This window comes from Trachurus trachurus (genome assembly GCF_905171665.1).
Source record: "Trachurus trachurus genome assembly, chromosome: 5".
Lineage (NCBI taxonomy): Eukaryota > Metazoa > Chordata > Actinopteri > Carangiformes > Carangidae > Trachurus > Trachurus trachurus.
The window spans coordinates 3,359,129-3,374,578 of NC_139896.1; the positions used below are offsets into that span (position 1 = coordinate 3,359,129).

Here is a 15,450-nt window from a genome sequence, read left to right on the forward strand (position 1 = left end):
CGTGAGCTGCTCAGTGAACACAAGGTGAACGGTGCAGGTCCCCTGTCCCTCATCAAACTCATCAAATACACAATCCAACAACTCCACAACGCTCTGGTGGACAAGTTGTGACCTGCACATTCACCACACTTAAGCAATATCACACTCGAGGTCTTGCTGTTGTACTGTATATCAGCACGGCTGTGATTCGGTCGTAGGCACGAGGCCGCAGATAATCGCACCGTGCTGATATACAGTACAACAGCACGACCTCGAGTGTGATATTGCTTTTATACAACAGTGCTACGAGCGCATTTTAGAACAGTAATAAACTACAAGAGATTATGATTTGTTTGTTTATTTAATCATTTATTTGGCTCCGCCAACAGAAATAGTTCCGCAACTGGAAGGGAGACAAGGCTGTTGCCAGGCAACACATAAACATTTCATACTAGCTTGCTACTAGCTACAAGCTTCTCCACCGAGCTGCTTCCAGTGCTGGTTCTGGTTCTGAGCCCGTGTCTGATCAGCACCGCAGCAACAGGACCAGCATGAAGACACAGAGACGTTATCGATACCGTATTACATTTGTTTATCATCTATGTAATCAATATAAACACAGTTGAAGCTAAGTAGCTGAGCTACGTGGCTAACAACAGCTAACGCTAATATCAAAACACATCACCGTCAAAACGTAGTTGCCCCCGCGGCGATTTTTTCCCCAGCCAGGTTTAGTAGAGATTTATCTCCAATTAGGCGGACCAGGTCAGGTCCAGGTTTTAATGTTCAGGTCCGTTTATAACTGTAGCAGCAGCAGCAGCAGCAGCAACAGCAGCAGCAGAGAGATGGGGCAGCTCCTGTATGGGGAGCGTAGCTCTGACTTAGCTCCTGTCCTGTCCAGCTGAACAGCGGAGTGATTATGTCTGTGAAAAGTCCCAGTGCTGTTATACTGTATATCAGCACTATGGAATGTCTCTTGTCCAATCAAATTGCTTGGTTGGGACCGGTCGGAACTAACTGTTGTATAATATGAAATAATCATGTAACAATACAACACATGAAGCAAATACTACTAAAAAACTAGTGCTTTTGAAATCCCTACGCCCAGCAGCCGTGTCTAGAATGTAGTTCTGGCTGCATTTCCCTCTAAAACAACTCTGTGTGGTAACGTTGTGTTATTATCTCATAGCGTGGTGAATGTGCAGCTCACAACTTGTCCACCAGAGCGTTTTGGAGTTGTTGGATTGTGTATTTGATGAGTTTGATGAGGGAAAGGCGAGCTTGCGTCTCTGCCCCGCTGATCTCAAAACAACATGCACCCATAATTAAAGGTGATGAACCTACTGCTATGACTATAGGGATTATTGTGATAGGAGAATCTGACTAAATGTTGAAATATCCCTTCAAATGTGACTGATGACTGGGGTATGGAGACACTTCTGGTGTTTGTCCACCAGGGGGCAGAGTAAAGACATTTCTCTGTGCAGCAGCCTTGGAGGCCACATAACAAACATTTTTCCTACTGAGCTGTGAACTCTGGTTCCAGTCTTTGAAACACGAAACACCAAAAAAAGAATCAAGAAACAGAAAGTCTGAGTTGTGTTTTGAGCCGTTTTCTTTCTGCAGGAACTGCTGCTCTGTTGGTTGACTGGGACATGAAGAGACAGTTTGTGTTTTTTTTGTGGTTTGCTCTTCTATGTAAATTAACTTTGGTACTACACATTTAGAAGAAAAAAAAAAGAGTAATAACAACCACTGAAAAATGAACCTGGTGTTATGTGTTTCCTTTTTGTCCACAGACAGGATACAGTCGTGTGTGTGTTTACAGTGGCATTAGCTTGAGTTGTTATGGGTGGAGTCGCTCTGTTTAAACTTTAATATAACACCACCAACCCCCCCCTCCCCCTCCTCCTGCTCCTCCTGCTCCTGTTTCTCCAGTAGCTTCACATCCGTGTGGTTCTTCAAACAAGAGGGAGGCATATGGGGGAAATTAACCACCCATGGCGGTAGCGTGCATGTGCATGTTGTGCATGTGATACGTGCACGCTCATGGCGGATTTAGGGACAGAGGAGGAGAGTGCCCAGTCTGCTGTTTCTAAAATAAACACAAAGTATTGTCCTGCAGCTGACACCGAGCCCTGAATGCACCACCACACATGGAGGCACGTGACCATAATAATATCCACCCTCATCATCATCACCACTCAGGTGAATTTATTTATTTACCTTTTTTAAAAGAAATGCTAGATAGATAGATAGATAGATAGATAGATAGATAGATAGATAGATAGATAGATAGATAGATAGATAGAGCACAGTAGCTTCTTTTAAAGTATTTTTATGAATTGTGTATTTTATTATTATTATTGTATAATTTCTTGCATATCTATGCATATATAGTATAGTATTCAATGTCCTGCTTTTTTCTTCTTTTAAGGCTGCAGCACAAACTAATTTCCCCTCGGGGATAAATAAAGTGTAATCTAATTAGATAGATAGATAGATAGATAGATAGATAGATAGATAGATAGATAGATAGATAGATAGATATTTTTTAATCAACTTTATTTATTGGAACCAATTTTCACAGATTTCATTTTCCCCACATCTTTTTATCCCTCCCACAAAATTCCCAACCCACCCAAAGGAGAACAATTCTCCTTGTACATCCAATAGTAACCTGTAAACAGTACAGAATACATAGGCTACAGCAAATACATGAATAAGACAAATAATGAAACAGATATACAATGTTTAACCAAACCAAACAAATCCAAGAGAGGATCAGGAGAGAAGCTGTTCAAGCCTGGAACAGAATCAAAACATGTGGGTCAGCAGGAGAGTGTTTGTTTTTTTTGCACCGCAATTAATATATTGAGAGAAAAAAAACTGCTTGTCACTCCTTGTAAAAGTGTTCACCTTTGCACCACGTGACGCTGCAGTAATGACGGCCACTGTATTGAATTAGATGACTTTGTGTTTGCGCAGCAGCAGCGAAAGAGTCAAGGATGCATTTTTTCTTTTTTGGCCAGTGGGGCGTGTCTTTCTTTCCTCCAGATAACGGGACAGAGAGAGGAGAAGAGAGAGCCAACCGACCGTCAGTCAGTCAGTCAGTCCTCCAGGGCCAGAGCACAGACAGGACACACGGCCCCACCTCACCTCGGCAGCATCGAACACGGTCCAAAAACACCCGGAGGAGGAGGAGAAGAAGATGCGACACGGACGGAAAGTCGTTTAAAAACAGAGAGACGGAATGGCACAGTGAAGTTCCGCTCATGCGCTCTGGTCTGTAGATAGTTTAGCTGCTTTTTACATATATAAAATAATAGTTAACAGTCAACTATTCCAGATTTGACTTAGTTTTGGGGATTCACCACAATGCAAAGCGACAAATCGGAACCGACGGAACCCGGTAAGGGCGGCAGCGGCACCGAGAGCGCGAGCGACTCTGAGCAGAAGCCAGAGGAGAGCGCGAGCGGCGCCGTGGCCACGCAGGACCCGCAGCCCAGAGGGATCAGCGCCGTCGCGGTTCTCTGGACTTTCGGGAAATGTCTCGGCGCGCTGCTGCCCGTCTACCTGGCCGGGTACTACCGGGTCAGCACGAGCCTGCTGGTCTTCGGCATGATGGTCTACACCGGCTGGAAGCACGCGCGCGAGGCCAAGGAGGCGCGGCTGAAGTCGGCCATCCAGCTGCTGGACACCGAGCAGGACGAGTACCACAACCACACGTCCTCCAAGAGGGTGTCCAAGATCAAGAGAGACCTTCCTGCGTGGGTAAGAAGACATGTGTCCTCCTGTCTCTGATCCATTCAGAAGAACCCACTTTGACCTAAAGTAACCCCACATTATGTAAAAACCAGACAGCTGGTCCCTGAAGGCACCATGAAGAGATTTTCAGCTGCTCTGGATTCACACACTTCAAAAACTCAAAATCTTACCGAGAATATTTGTCTTATTTCTAGTCAAAATGTAATTTCTAGTCAAAACAAATCTCATTATACCTAAAATAAGTATATTTATACATATACATATATAGTTATACATAAAAAGTAGCTTGTTTTTAGACACTTTTTACTAATTTCAAGCCTATTTTCACTTGAAATAAGTAGAAAAATTTGATAGTGGAGCAAGTTTTTCATGCACAAAAAACTTCCTTTCACTGGCAGATTTTTCTACTTATTTCAAGTGAAAATTTGTTTGAAACAAGTGAAAATGATTTAAAAACAAGTTAATTTTTAGGTGATGAGTCTTATTTTAAGTGGAAAGAGATTAGTTTTGACTAGAAATGAGACATTTTGACAAGAAATAAGACATATTTTTGGAAAGATTTTGAGTTTTATACTGTAGTCCGTAAACTAAACCTTCTCCACACTCACTGTAGTTCTGGTTCTGTTGGTTCTGCAGCAGAAAGGGTTAAAGGAAATGTTTTCCTCCTGCAGACAAAGAACTGTTGTTCCACTCTTTTATTTTTTCTTTCTTTTCTCCAGTTTTTAAAAAACTTCACTTCTCCTCGTCTTCCTGAGGAGTTCAAGTCTTTAGTGACACATGCAAACGTGCATCAGAATCATCATATACCATCTTCCTCACACTTCCTCTCACTGTGGCCAGATTTGTTGTGGTGTGTTGCGTTGTGTTGCAATGTGTGTGTGTGTGTGTGTGTGCGTGCGTGTGTGTGTGTAGCCTGTAACACAACACCCTATAATCATATGTACAGTTTTATCTGGGATCTCTACCGAGTCGTCTCCGTCTCATAGTAAATGGACCAAACATGGACGTGCCTGAAACCCACATGGGCCTGTTTTTTTCTTTTTCTTTTTTCTGTTTAACTCTGAATATCTAGTTGGCCACACCCTATAAAGATCTTTTCTTTCCTGTGTGTACTTGTTCCAGGAGGGGGGAGTGATTTCATTTGAGTCATAGCTTGCGTAACGTAGCGAGGGCACGCTGCTCATTAAAGTATTAAAAATCAGGCATCTTCCTCAGTCATGCCCAGTTTGCCCAGTGTTGTTATTGCAGACCTGGAATAAAATGGAGGAGAGGAGACGTCTCACACACACACTCACACTGCAAAACCTGAGCTCAGTGCAAAGATAAATCATATACACTGCAAAAACTCAAAGTCTTTCCAAGAATATTTGTCTTATTTCTTGTCAAAATGTCTCATTTCTAGTCAAAACGAATCTCTTTCCACTTTAAGAAAAGAAAAACTTGCTCCACTATCAGATTTTTCTACTTATTTCAAGTGAAAATAGGCTTGAAATAAGTAAAAAGTGTCTAAAAACAAGCTACTTTTTATGTATAGCTATGTGTGTAGCCTATAAATGTACTTATTTTAGGTATAATGAGATTTGTTTTGACTAGAAATGACATTTTGACTAGGAATAAGACAAATATTCTTGGTAAGATTTTGAGTTTTTGCAGTGTAATATCAATATATACCTTTGAATAATATAGCTGAATAGTTTTGATCAGTTTTCTGTGACATTAAAAGTGTTGTTAATGTTAAATGATATTTTCTGAATCATTTCCCTGATGATGATGTCAGCTCATTGTGTTTCTCTCCGTCCGTCAGGTCAACTTTCCAGATGTGGAGAAGGTTGAGTGGCTCAATAAGGTAACAATAAGCTTCTTTTCCTGTTTGTTTCCCTCTTTGTCGATAATAAACACAGTAAACACACACACACACACACACACACACACACACACACACACACACACACGTACACGTCTGTCCCCCAGCTGTTGTGCTGATTGACACTCGGTTGTGTATAATACAGTATATGATAGGTTAATAGCTAGCTGCTAGCTGATGGATGGTAGCAGGAACAGCCATTAGTGTATCCAGCCAGTCAGTGTGTCTGTGCTGCAGAGAGTCGGCCCAGTGCCAGACCAGCTCTCTCAACATTTCCATTTCATTGCAGAGCAGCTCAGAGGAAGGAGGCGGAGCTGCTCAGTCAGTCACACCCCCTCCCACCCCCCTTCTATACAAATGAAACTGCAGAAATCCCCCCTCTGCTCTGACCTGCTCTCCAACTTTCTCCTGCTCGAGGCCACTGATATAGATTTACAGAAATAAAAGTATCCAGGGAGCACGAGATCATCTGAGCGTCTGTGAGAAGACAAAGCAGAGATTTGAGACTTCTTTCCTGGAGGGGGGGTCACCAGATTCCCCTGTTGATCGAGCTTCACCCACAGCAACAGCAGCAGCAGCAGCAGCAGCAGCAGCAGCAGGCGGTTGATGACTCACTCTTTACTTATGCTGAACTGGAACACATTTAGTTTCTACAGTCCCACAAGAAACACAAACTTGGACACACAACCAAACACACACGGCCTCTGCTGCTTTTTGTTCTTTTCTTCTTGTTGGGAATGAAAACTCTGCAGGTTTATGCAGCAGCAGCAGAAGGAGCATTAAAGGCTCTCATGAAGTACACTGCAAAAACTCAAAATCTTTCCAGGAATATTTATCTTATTTCTTGTCAAAATGTCTCATTTCTAGTCAAAACTAATCTCTTTCCACTTTAAATAAGACTCATCACCTAAAAACGAACTTGTTTTTAGATAGTTTTCATTTGTTTCAAACACATTTTCACTTGCAGTAAGTAGAAAATCTGCCAGTGAAAGATTTTTCTACTTATTTCAAGTGAAAATAGGCTTGAAATAAGTAAAAAAAAGTGTCTAAAAACAAGCTACTTTTGTATGAAGATATTTATTTTGGGTATAATGAGATTAGTTTTGACTAGAAATGACATTTTGACTAGAAATAAGACAAATATTCTTGGTAAGATTTTGAGTTTTTTCAGTGTATGAAAAACAAATGTCTCTGTTCTTGTGGAGTATTTACAGTACAGGCTTTAATACTGTGAACACAAGCAGAAGAACAACGCTGTTCATTCATTCACTCACTCACTCATTCATCTAAGGATCTAAATAAGAACCCAAACAGCTGAGGAGGCTCAGCTGTCTCTGCCATTCCTCCTCTGTTATGCCGCTGGAAGCCGAGGCATCCCACAGATATTTGTGTTGCTATGCACGGAGCTAACATTACAAAGTTTACCCAAAGCTCCAGGCGAGACACTACAGGTGAATAGGGTAAAACATTTAACTAACAGACATCACCATGAAACTTCCCAAGTTTATCACTGACATTAAGAGAAATATTTTTTGTATTACAAGTTTTGTCAAATTTTATGTTTAAATATGTAAATGAGGCAATATCTAATGAAATATGCGCTAATTTGCATAGTGCATACATTTCCAGAACCGAAATCTGAACAATAGATAAAGCTACTTTCAAACTTCTTGTTTTATTTTGTTGACATATTAGAGTCAGAAGTTTTTACAGAGGAGGATTTTGGATATCTCTTTTTATCACTCTGTAAATGAGAAAATACTGCCACCAGCCCTAAAAAAAAATCTGATTTCTCCATGTTTTTAGGAATAAAATGTTGTATAAATCAGGCTGTGAATGATATATCAACAATCCCCTCTGTATAAACCTTCAGAATATCGAAAGGGATCAAAGTGGAAGGTTTGGTGTCTGTAAGTGCTGCTGAAGTGGAGATTTCTAGCTCAGAGTCTGAGTCTGAAAAACTCTTTCTGAGAAAACGGCCTTTAAAGTACTGTAAAATTCCATAGATTGTTCATGTAAACCGACTTTTATGATTGGTTGCGGATACAGATGAAATGACAATTTTTGGAGCCCAGATCACTGTTCAGGAGAGAGAGAGCTTTACAATGATACCTGACATGACATGGGTCAGACTAACTTTTGGTGAATTAAGGAGAAATCTACTGACGAAAGAGACAAAATGAAGTAAAATAACCACCTTAATGTGGATTTTCTACCATTTCTTCTGACTTTTCTGAAAAAATACAGGAAGAAAACTAGCACAAAATCTCTAAATAGATCAGTGCATGAAAAAACTGTGTTTTAGCCTGAAGTGTCTCGCCTTCAGCAGCAGCAGCAGCAGCAGGGACGTCCAGTACATGTCCTACTACATCATCATATCTAACCTGCAGCCTCTTGTTCCGCCCCGGACCAGGTGCTGCAGCAGGTGTGGCCGTTTGTGGGTCAGTACCTGGAGAAGCTGCTGGTGGAAACCATCGCTCCGTCCATCCGAGCCTCCAGCTCCCACCTGCAGACGCTCACCTTCACCAAGGTGGACATGGGCGACAAGGTGAAGCCTCCACACTCACACCTTCAACTATACACTGGGCCAAAACCAAAACACAGGGTTTTGAGGTCTTAAATCAGTGCAAAATGAATGCCCATGGAAATATACTCCAGAAAACAGATACCTTGATTTTGTTCTTGACTCTAAATAATGAGTAATCAGTGAAAACTGCTAATGGATGGACAACAACCCTTTTGTTTAGGCATTAATCATAGGAGCATAAGATGCAACCTGTTTGTCTTTTGCTCTAAAACGTCTGAATGGTCAATGAAATACCATCTCTAATGATGAAATCACAAAGATAAATAGTGTAGTTGATAAAAAAGAATGAAAACCCTATAATTGACATTAGTTTTTATGATGTGTTACTGTACTTTACATGATAATTCTAGTTTTTCCATGTACATTATAAGCATCAAAATATTGCACGTTTGAGAACAATATAGTCCTGTTGTACACTACAGTGCACGTGTTGTAAAATTAAAATAAAATGAAATGAAATTTTTTATATTACAGTATATACTGTATATTATCTGTGTTTACTCCAGGCCATGAAGGTGGTAGGGATCAAGGCGCACACAGAGAACGACAAGGGACAAGTGCTGCTGGATCTGTACATCAGGTAAATGATTATTATTATTATTATTATTAACCCACTGATCTCTGAGCTGGTGGTGGCATCTGGGTTATTATAGTTCACTGAAACAAAGACTAAAAGAGATAAAACAAGTCAAACAAATGATGAGATAGAAGTCAAACTCTTAGAACAACTAAAAAACATCTGAGTAAAACTTTGAGTAAAAAATAAGACAAGGGACAAGTGGATCTGAAAATGGAGTGGGGAACAAATTAAGAAAGTGAGAGCACGTTAGGACGGGGAATAAAAGTAAAAACAATAAGAAAATGATAATAATAATAATAGTAAGAGGACATTACATATGAGCACCTTTTCCATCAAGCCTTTTAATAACCACTCTGCCCCCCTTCCTTTTTCCGGACTGTTTCTTGTTTGTGTTTTCTGTTTCTGCTTTTGTTTTTATGTTTCTGTGCTCCGTTTTTACTGTGTTTGTAATGCACTTTGTGGCTTTGTGCTGTGAAAAGTGCTATATAAATAAAGTATTATTATTATTATTGTTATAAAGTCTGCAGAAGTGCGTTTTAGGGAGTGATTTAAAAGATGTCACCTTGCCTTTTCTCCTTGGGAAGGTCGGTCCAAAGCTCTGATAGCAAAGACCCGGTCGCCTTTAGACCAAGGACGCTCAGACTGGAGTGATGAGATGTTGTGTTATTCAATAACTTGTAACTCTTAACTCTGTTATGCCGTACAAAGGTGTAATGAACAAAAACAAACATGTACTGAGAACAAAAACCAAAAAACTCTGCATCTTTGATCCTCAGCTATGTTGGAAATGTGGAGATCAACGTGGAGGTGAAACGATATTTCTGCAAAGCCGGAGTCAAAGGAATACAGGTGTGTTGTCTTCTAACTGTGCTGAAATTCATACTTATTTATTTTATTTTAATGTTTATTTAACAGGGACAATACTTACAACATTGCCACAGAAAATGGGAAAATGTGATGCATATAAGACATCTAGCTTCAGCTAATTAGCAGTCTTTGTCCCTGGTGGTTAGGCTTTAGAATAGAATAAAATATACTGAATACAATAAATGCAATAATACAAATACAGTGGATAATACAGTGAGTAGGTACCATGAATAAACAAACACAGCTGCAGTTATACATTTCAGACTAATAGAAGATCTGCTGCTGTGTTCATGTTTTAGTGTTTTTGGATTATTTTTATTCCACAATCATCTCATGTGTCGTGTCGTCTCTCTCTCTGTGTGTGTGTGTTCAGCTTCACGGGATGATGCGTGTGATTCTGGAGCCTCTGATTGGAGACGTCCCCATCGTCGGAGCGGTCAGCATGTTTTTCATCAGGAGGCCGGTACGTCCTGTTTTTTTATTTGGACGATTTGTTTATTTAGTATATGTAAAAATAAAAAAATAAAAGTAATTCAATTATCATAAAAAATAAACATGTTTGACAAGGTTTTACAAGAAGAAGACTTCCTTAAATAAGCATAAATATGGACATTGTCTATTTTTAGAACGGCGGAGCAGAGCCGTGAGCTGCTCAGAGCTATGCTACGGAGGCTCATTATGGGATTTCTTGGTTTCCCTCATCAAACTCATCAAATACACAATCCAACAACTCCACAACGCTCTGGTGGACAAGTTGTGAGCTGCACATTCACCACGCTATGAGATAATAACACAACGTTACCACACAGAGTTGTTTTAGAGGGAAATACAGAGACTGTTGATGAAAAACTGCCCCTGAAGGCAACGCGCATCAGCGGTTTTGCATGAATTTCCCTCCAAAACAACTCTGTCTGGTAACGTTGTGTTATTATCTCATAGCATGGTGAATGTGCAGGTCACAACTTGTCCACCAGAGCGTTGTGGAGTTGTTGGATTGTGTATTTGATGAGTTTGATGAGGGAAACCAAGAAATCCCATGAGCCTCCGTAGCGTAGCTCTGAGCAGCTCACGGCTCTGCTCCGCCGTTCTAAAAATAGCTTGCACCGACAATTAAAGGTAACGAACCTACTGCTATGACTATAGGGATTATGGCAATGGGCCGATTTGCCAAAATGATGAACTATCCCTTTAAGCTATTGATAGAGCTCTTTGTCCTCTGTTCTTCCTGCACCTTCAGTCCTGATTCCTGTGTATAGTATCATGTATCTGAGCTGCTTTTGCTGCCATTGATTTCTCATCAATCCTGATTGATTTGCTCTACACACACACACACACACACACACACACACACACACACACACACACACACACACACACACACACACACACACACACACACACACGCTACATTCTCCTCTTATCTGTTTATCTCTTCCCAGAAACTCGACATCAACTGGACTGGACTGACTAATCTGTTGGACATCCCTGGACTCAAGTGAGTCACGATGTTGTTACTTTGGTTTAGTCATTAGGGATTTTATTACTGTGTGGAATTTAATATAGAGTGAATAATGAATTCTCTCAGGCAGTGGAGCAGTAAGTTTTCTCTGCAGTGGATTAATTCTTCTCTCTCTGTCTCTCCGGCCTCAGTGTGATGTCAGACAGCATGATCATGGACGCCATCGCCTCCTTCCTGGTTCTGCCGAACCGTCTGGTCGTCCCCCTGGTCCCCGGTCTGCACGTGGCCCAGCTGCGCTCTCCGTTGCCCAGGGTAACGCCTGCACATGCACCTGCACATTTCACATTCCTATAATTCCAGTGGTGGACAGTAACAGAGTAAATTTACTTGAGTACTGCACTTAAGTACATATCCAGAGGATTTGTACTTTACTTGAGTAAAAAGAAAGAAAAAGGCTCGCACACCGCAGGGCTCCTAAATGCAGTCCATTTATTATCAGGAACAGTGTAACGTTTCGAGCCAAAGCTCTTCGTCAGACATACAAAATCCACATAGACGCCATCTTAAGTATCATGTGGTAGTCATGTGACAACTAGAAACCAGGAAGCAGATACCGGTACAAACACAAAACCTAACATTTCACATAAAAAAAATATTAAAGAGTGCCAAAGAAAAAGCATACAAAACGGCATCCACTAGTACTACAAAGTCCTGTTATATTCTAGTATTTTTAAACATCAATATAAAAAAATTTCCTGAGAAAAACACAAGCATGGGTACAGGAGCACACACACACACAAGTAAATACACTGTGTATTGTGCGTACACATGCGCCCATACCAATGAAAGACACCATAGAAGTAAGTCATACCAGCCACAACATAGAGATCTCATATCACATATCATGTTACACATAGCATACATAGTAGAAAATTGCATAGATAGTAGAAAAATATATCAAAAAATATATATCAAAATCTAAGTGTATAAAACACTAGTGCGAGAGACACACAGGGAAGCTACACTCAATAGGATATGCAAACAGTGATCAGGCATGAGTGCCGTCATGAAGTTGGCATATGCTACTGAGGCCACACCTGCGTGCTAAGGCACAATAATATAACACATTCAAGTACAAAGCAACACACAAATGACAAACTGAATGGGCAATAATGTGTGACAAAATAACAATAATTATAGGAATGGACGAATGTCCATTTCTTCGTTCATGCCCTTGGGTGACATAGTATCTAAAGTATAAATCCAGAAAAGTTCACGTCTGAGAAGCAATTTGTTGATATCACCTCCCCTCCTTGGTTGACTTTACTTGAGTATTAGATTTCTTTGGTACTTATTACTCTTACTTGAATACATTTACAAGACAAATATTTTTACTTTTACTCAAGTTAATTTCTAGGAAGGCTGAAAAGTACTCGTTACTTTCAGGTCTGCTCTTTTTTTCTTTCTTTTTTTTCTAAAATCCTATTGGACACAAGCTGTGTTTGTCAGAGAAGGAAACCCTGACCCCTAAAAGCAGCACATCAGTGCAGCTGCTTTCAAAGAGTTCATTCTCACAAACAAGAGTTAAAAGCTCCTGAAATTCATTTAGAAAGAAATATAGTAATTCATTAATGTGAAAAATAAGAAATTTACTCTTACTCTTAGTTACACTTAAAGTAAATTTAAAACCATGTACTTTTGGATACTTAAGTACCTTTAAAAGCAAGTACTTTTTTACTCTTACTCGAGTAACATGTCGACTGAGCTACTTTTACTTGTAACGGAGTAAATCTTGACCAGTAGTATTTGTACTCAAGTACTGGGGTCGAGTACTCTGTCCATCTCTGTATAATCTGTGTTGTACTGATAATAACCATGTGTCTTGATATTTACATTATTCCCCCTCAGCTAAAAAGAAAAGATAATTTAATATAAAATCTAAACCAGGGCTGTTAAACGTGCGGCCTGCGGGCCACAACCGGCCCGGCAGAGGGTCCAATCCGGTCCTCAGGATGAATCGATGCCAAGTGTGAAAATTACATAGAAGACAGAAGAGTCATAATAATATGTTGAAATTGCACATATTTTTGTCAAGAAATTTCAGGTTGTTCATAAAATATTTTGTAAAAAGATAGTTCATTAACTGTAAACATCTTAATAATGCACTAAACAGGGAAGCAAACAGCGCGCCGAAAAGCGAAACTCGCTTTTTTCATGACCAATTAGGTGACTTGTGTGAATCATTCAGATCCGAAGAGTTTTTGTTTTTTTTTTTGGGGGGGGGGGGTCTCAGCGTCTCAGCTGGGGTCAGTAAAATGTTTTTCTAACAGGCTGACAGTGACAATCACGTGAAACTGAGGTGAACTCATTCATGGTTTCTGATTATACTAGCCTACCTCCAATGTAGACGCGCGACATGCACGCACGTTACCCAAAACGGCGACACCGTTTTTCCCCCGTGCATGTCCGTGGAGCTGTGATGTCCGTGGAGCTGTGCGCCGCGGACATGCACGGTTCTCTACGTTGCTGTGTCAGGCAGGTGTTTCCACGGAGCTCTGCCCCGTTTCAGAGGTGAAGGAAGCCCTAATAAGTGGAAAGACGTCGCCTCCGCGATGTAGAATGTGTTCAATTCAAAAAGTGAAACCAACACATTATATAGGCCTATATGTCCATTACACACTGAATGGGATGTTAAATCCCATGTCTTTATTTATTCAGTTTATTTTAATAGTAATAATTATGACTAACATTCAGTGAAGGCCTAAAAATCAGTATCTCCAAAATTGAAATATTGCAATGTTTTTTTTTTTTTTTTTGCATTTTTAATATAGAAATGTTGGCCTTCTGAAAACTGTCCATCTACTGTATATGCACTCAATACTTGGTTGGGGTTGAACTACTGGAAATAGACTTTTCTGTGATATTGTTAATGGTGATGCATCGCCATTTTTTTTTACGTTGAGTGGCATCGTGACCGTAGGTAACCACGGAAACTGAGCGGAGCTGTGGGCTCGGCCTGTTAAAACTGTCACCACTGTGTAGTGTGAGGAAGGACGGAGGCACTGCTGTTGCATTCAGGTGCAGTCAGGCAGACGGCCGTCGGCAAACCAACCGGACGTCATTTTACTCCACCAGAGAAAGACGGTAAAACAATACCACATCACCATGACAACATGTTGTCACGCCTGTATTGTTTTGCCTCGTGCTGGCGGACCACTTGTTTACATAGACGCTTGTTTATCCTGTTACATGCAGCGTCTGTTGTCTGTCTGACGTCTGCCCGATTTCAGGTGAATGCAACATCAAGAATACGTTCAGATATGTAACCGCACCGCTAGATGGGGGCAATTCCTACATACTATACCTTTAAGAAAAAAGATGTCTATAATTTATACCTTTACCTCTTTCTCTCTCTGTCTCTCTCTCTCTCTGTTCTTCAGGGTGTTGTGCGTATCCACCTGCTGGAGGCCAAGAGTCTGGCAGCGAAGGACAACTACGTGAAAGGCGTCATGGCCGGTTTGTCCGACCCGTACGCCATCCTGAGGGTCGGCCCCCAGACCTTCACCTCCAAACACATCGACAACACACACTCTCCCAAGTGGGGGGAGATGTACGAGGTAAAGGGAGATTCATTCACGGTGACGTCATCATCGTTTCTCTGCAGTGTAACGGTGTCGTAAAAAATTCACGTATCATTTCACCCTGTTCTGTATTTGAGGGATGTAAAACAGCCATTTTCACTCATGAACACTGCAAAAACTCTGAATCTTTCCAAGATATTTGTCTTATTTCTTGTCAAAATGTCTAATTTCTGGTCAAAACTTAACTCTTTCCACTTTAAATAAGACTCATCACCTATAAATTAACTTGTTTTTAGATAATTTTCACTTGTTTCAAACTAATTCTCACTTGAAGTAAGTAGAAAAATCTGCCAGTGAAAGCAAGTTTTTTGTGCTTGTAATAAGAAAGAAAAGATTCTTCTACTTATTTCAAGTGAAATAGGTTTGAAATGAGTAAAAATAGTTTAAAAACAAGCTTTTTTTATGTATAACTATGTATGTATATGTATAAATATACTTACTTAGATATAATGAGATTTGTTTTGACTAGAAATTAGACATTTTGACTAGAAATAAGACAAATATTCTTGGTAAGATTTAGAGTTTTTGCAGTGTGAGGTCAGATTCAGCTTCCATACTGTCCGTCTTCATGTCCTTGTGTGTGTATCCGCTACGTCAGGTCATAGTCCATGAAGTTCCTGGTCAGGAGCTGGAGGTGGAGGTTTATGACAAAGACACAGACCAGGATGATTTCCTGGGCAGGTACATTTCACCTTGTCTCCTTGT

At 40.4% G+C, this 15,450-nt stretch overlaps 1 protein-coding gene across 1 annotated transcript in view; it reads left to right on the forward strand.

Annotated features, from left to right (window-relative positions):
* The first annotated feature begins 3,081 nt into the window (after nt 1-3,081).
* The window catches only part of esyt1b (extended synaptotagmin-like protein 1b), a 41,092-nt gene continuing 28,723 nt past the window's right edge, over nt 3,082-15,450 (forward strand). Inside the window, exons 1-10 of the mRNA XM_083972347.1 lie at nt 3,082-3,753; nt 5,552-5,593; nt 8,025-8,159; nt 8,705-8,778; nt 9,555-9,627; nt 10,019-10,108; nt 11,085-11,140; nt 11,296-11,416; nt 14,545-14,721; nt 15,344-15,426. Of these exons, the coding sequence (XP_083828473.1) occupies nt 3,358-3,753; nt 5,552-5,593; nt 8,025-8,159; nt 8,705-8,778; nt 9,555-9,627; nt 10,019-10,108; nt 11,085-11,140; nt 11,296-11,416; nt 14,545-14,721; nt 15,344-15,426 (1,247 nt within the window). The 5' untranslated portion in view covers nt 3,082-3,357. The remainder of the gene's footprint in view (nt 3,754-5,551; nt 5,594-8,024; nt 8,160-8,704; nt 8,779-9,554; nt 9,628-10,018; nt 10,109-11,084; nt 11,141-11,295; nt 11,417-14,544; nt 14,722-15,343; nt 15,427-15,450) is intronic.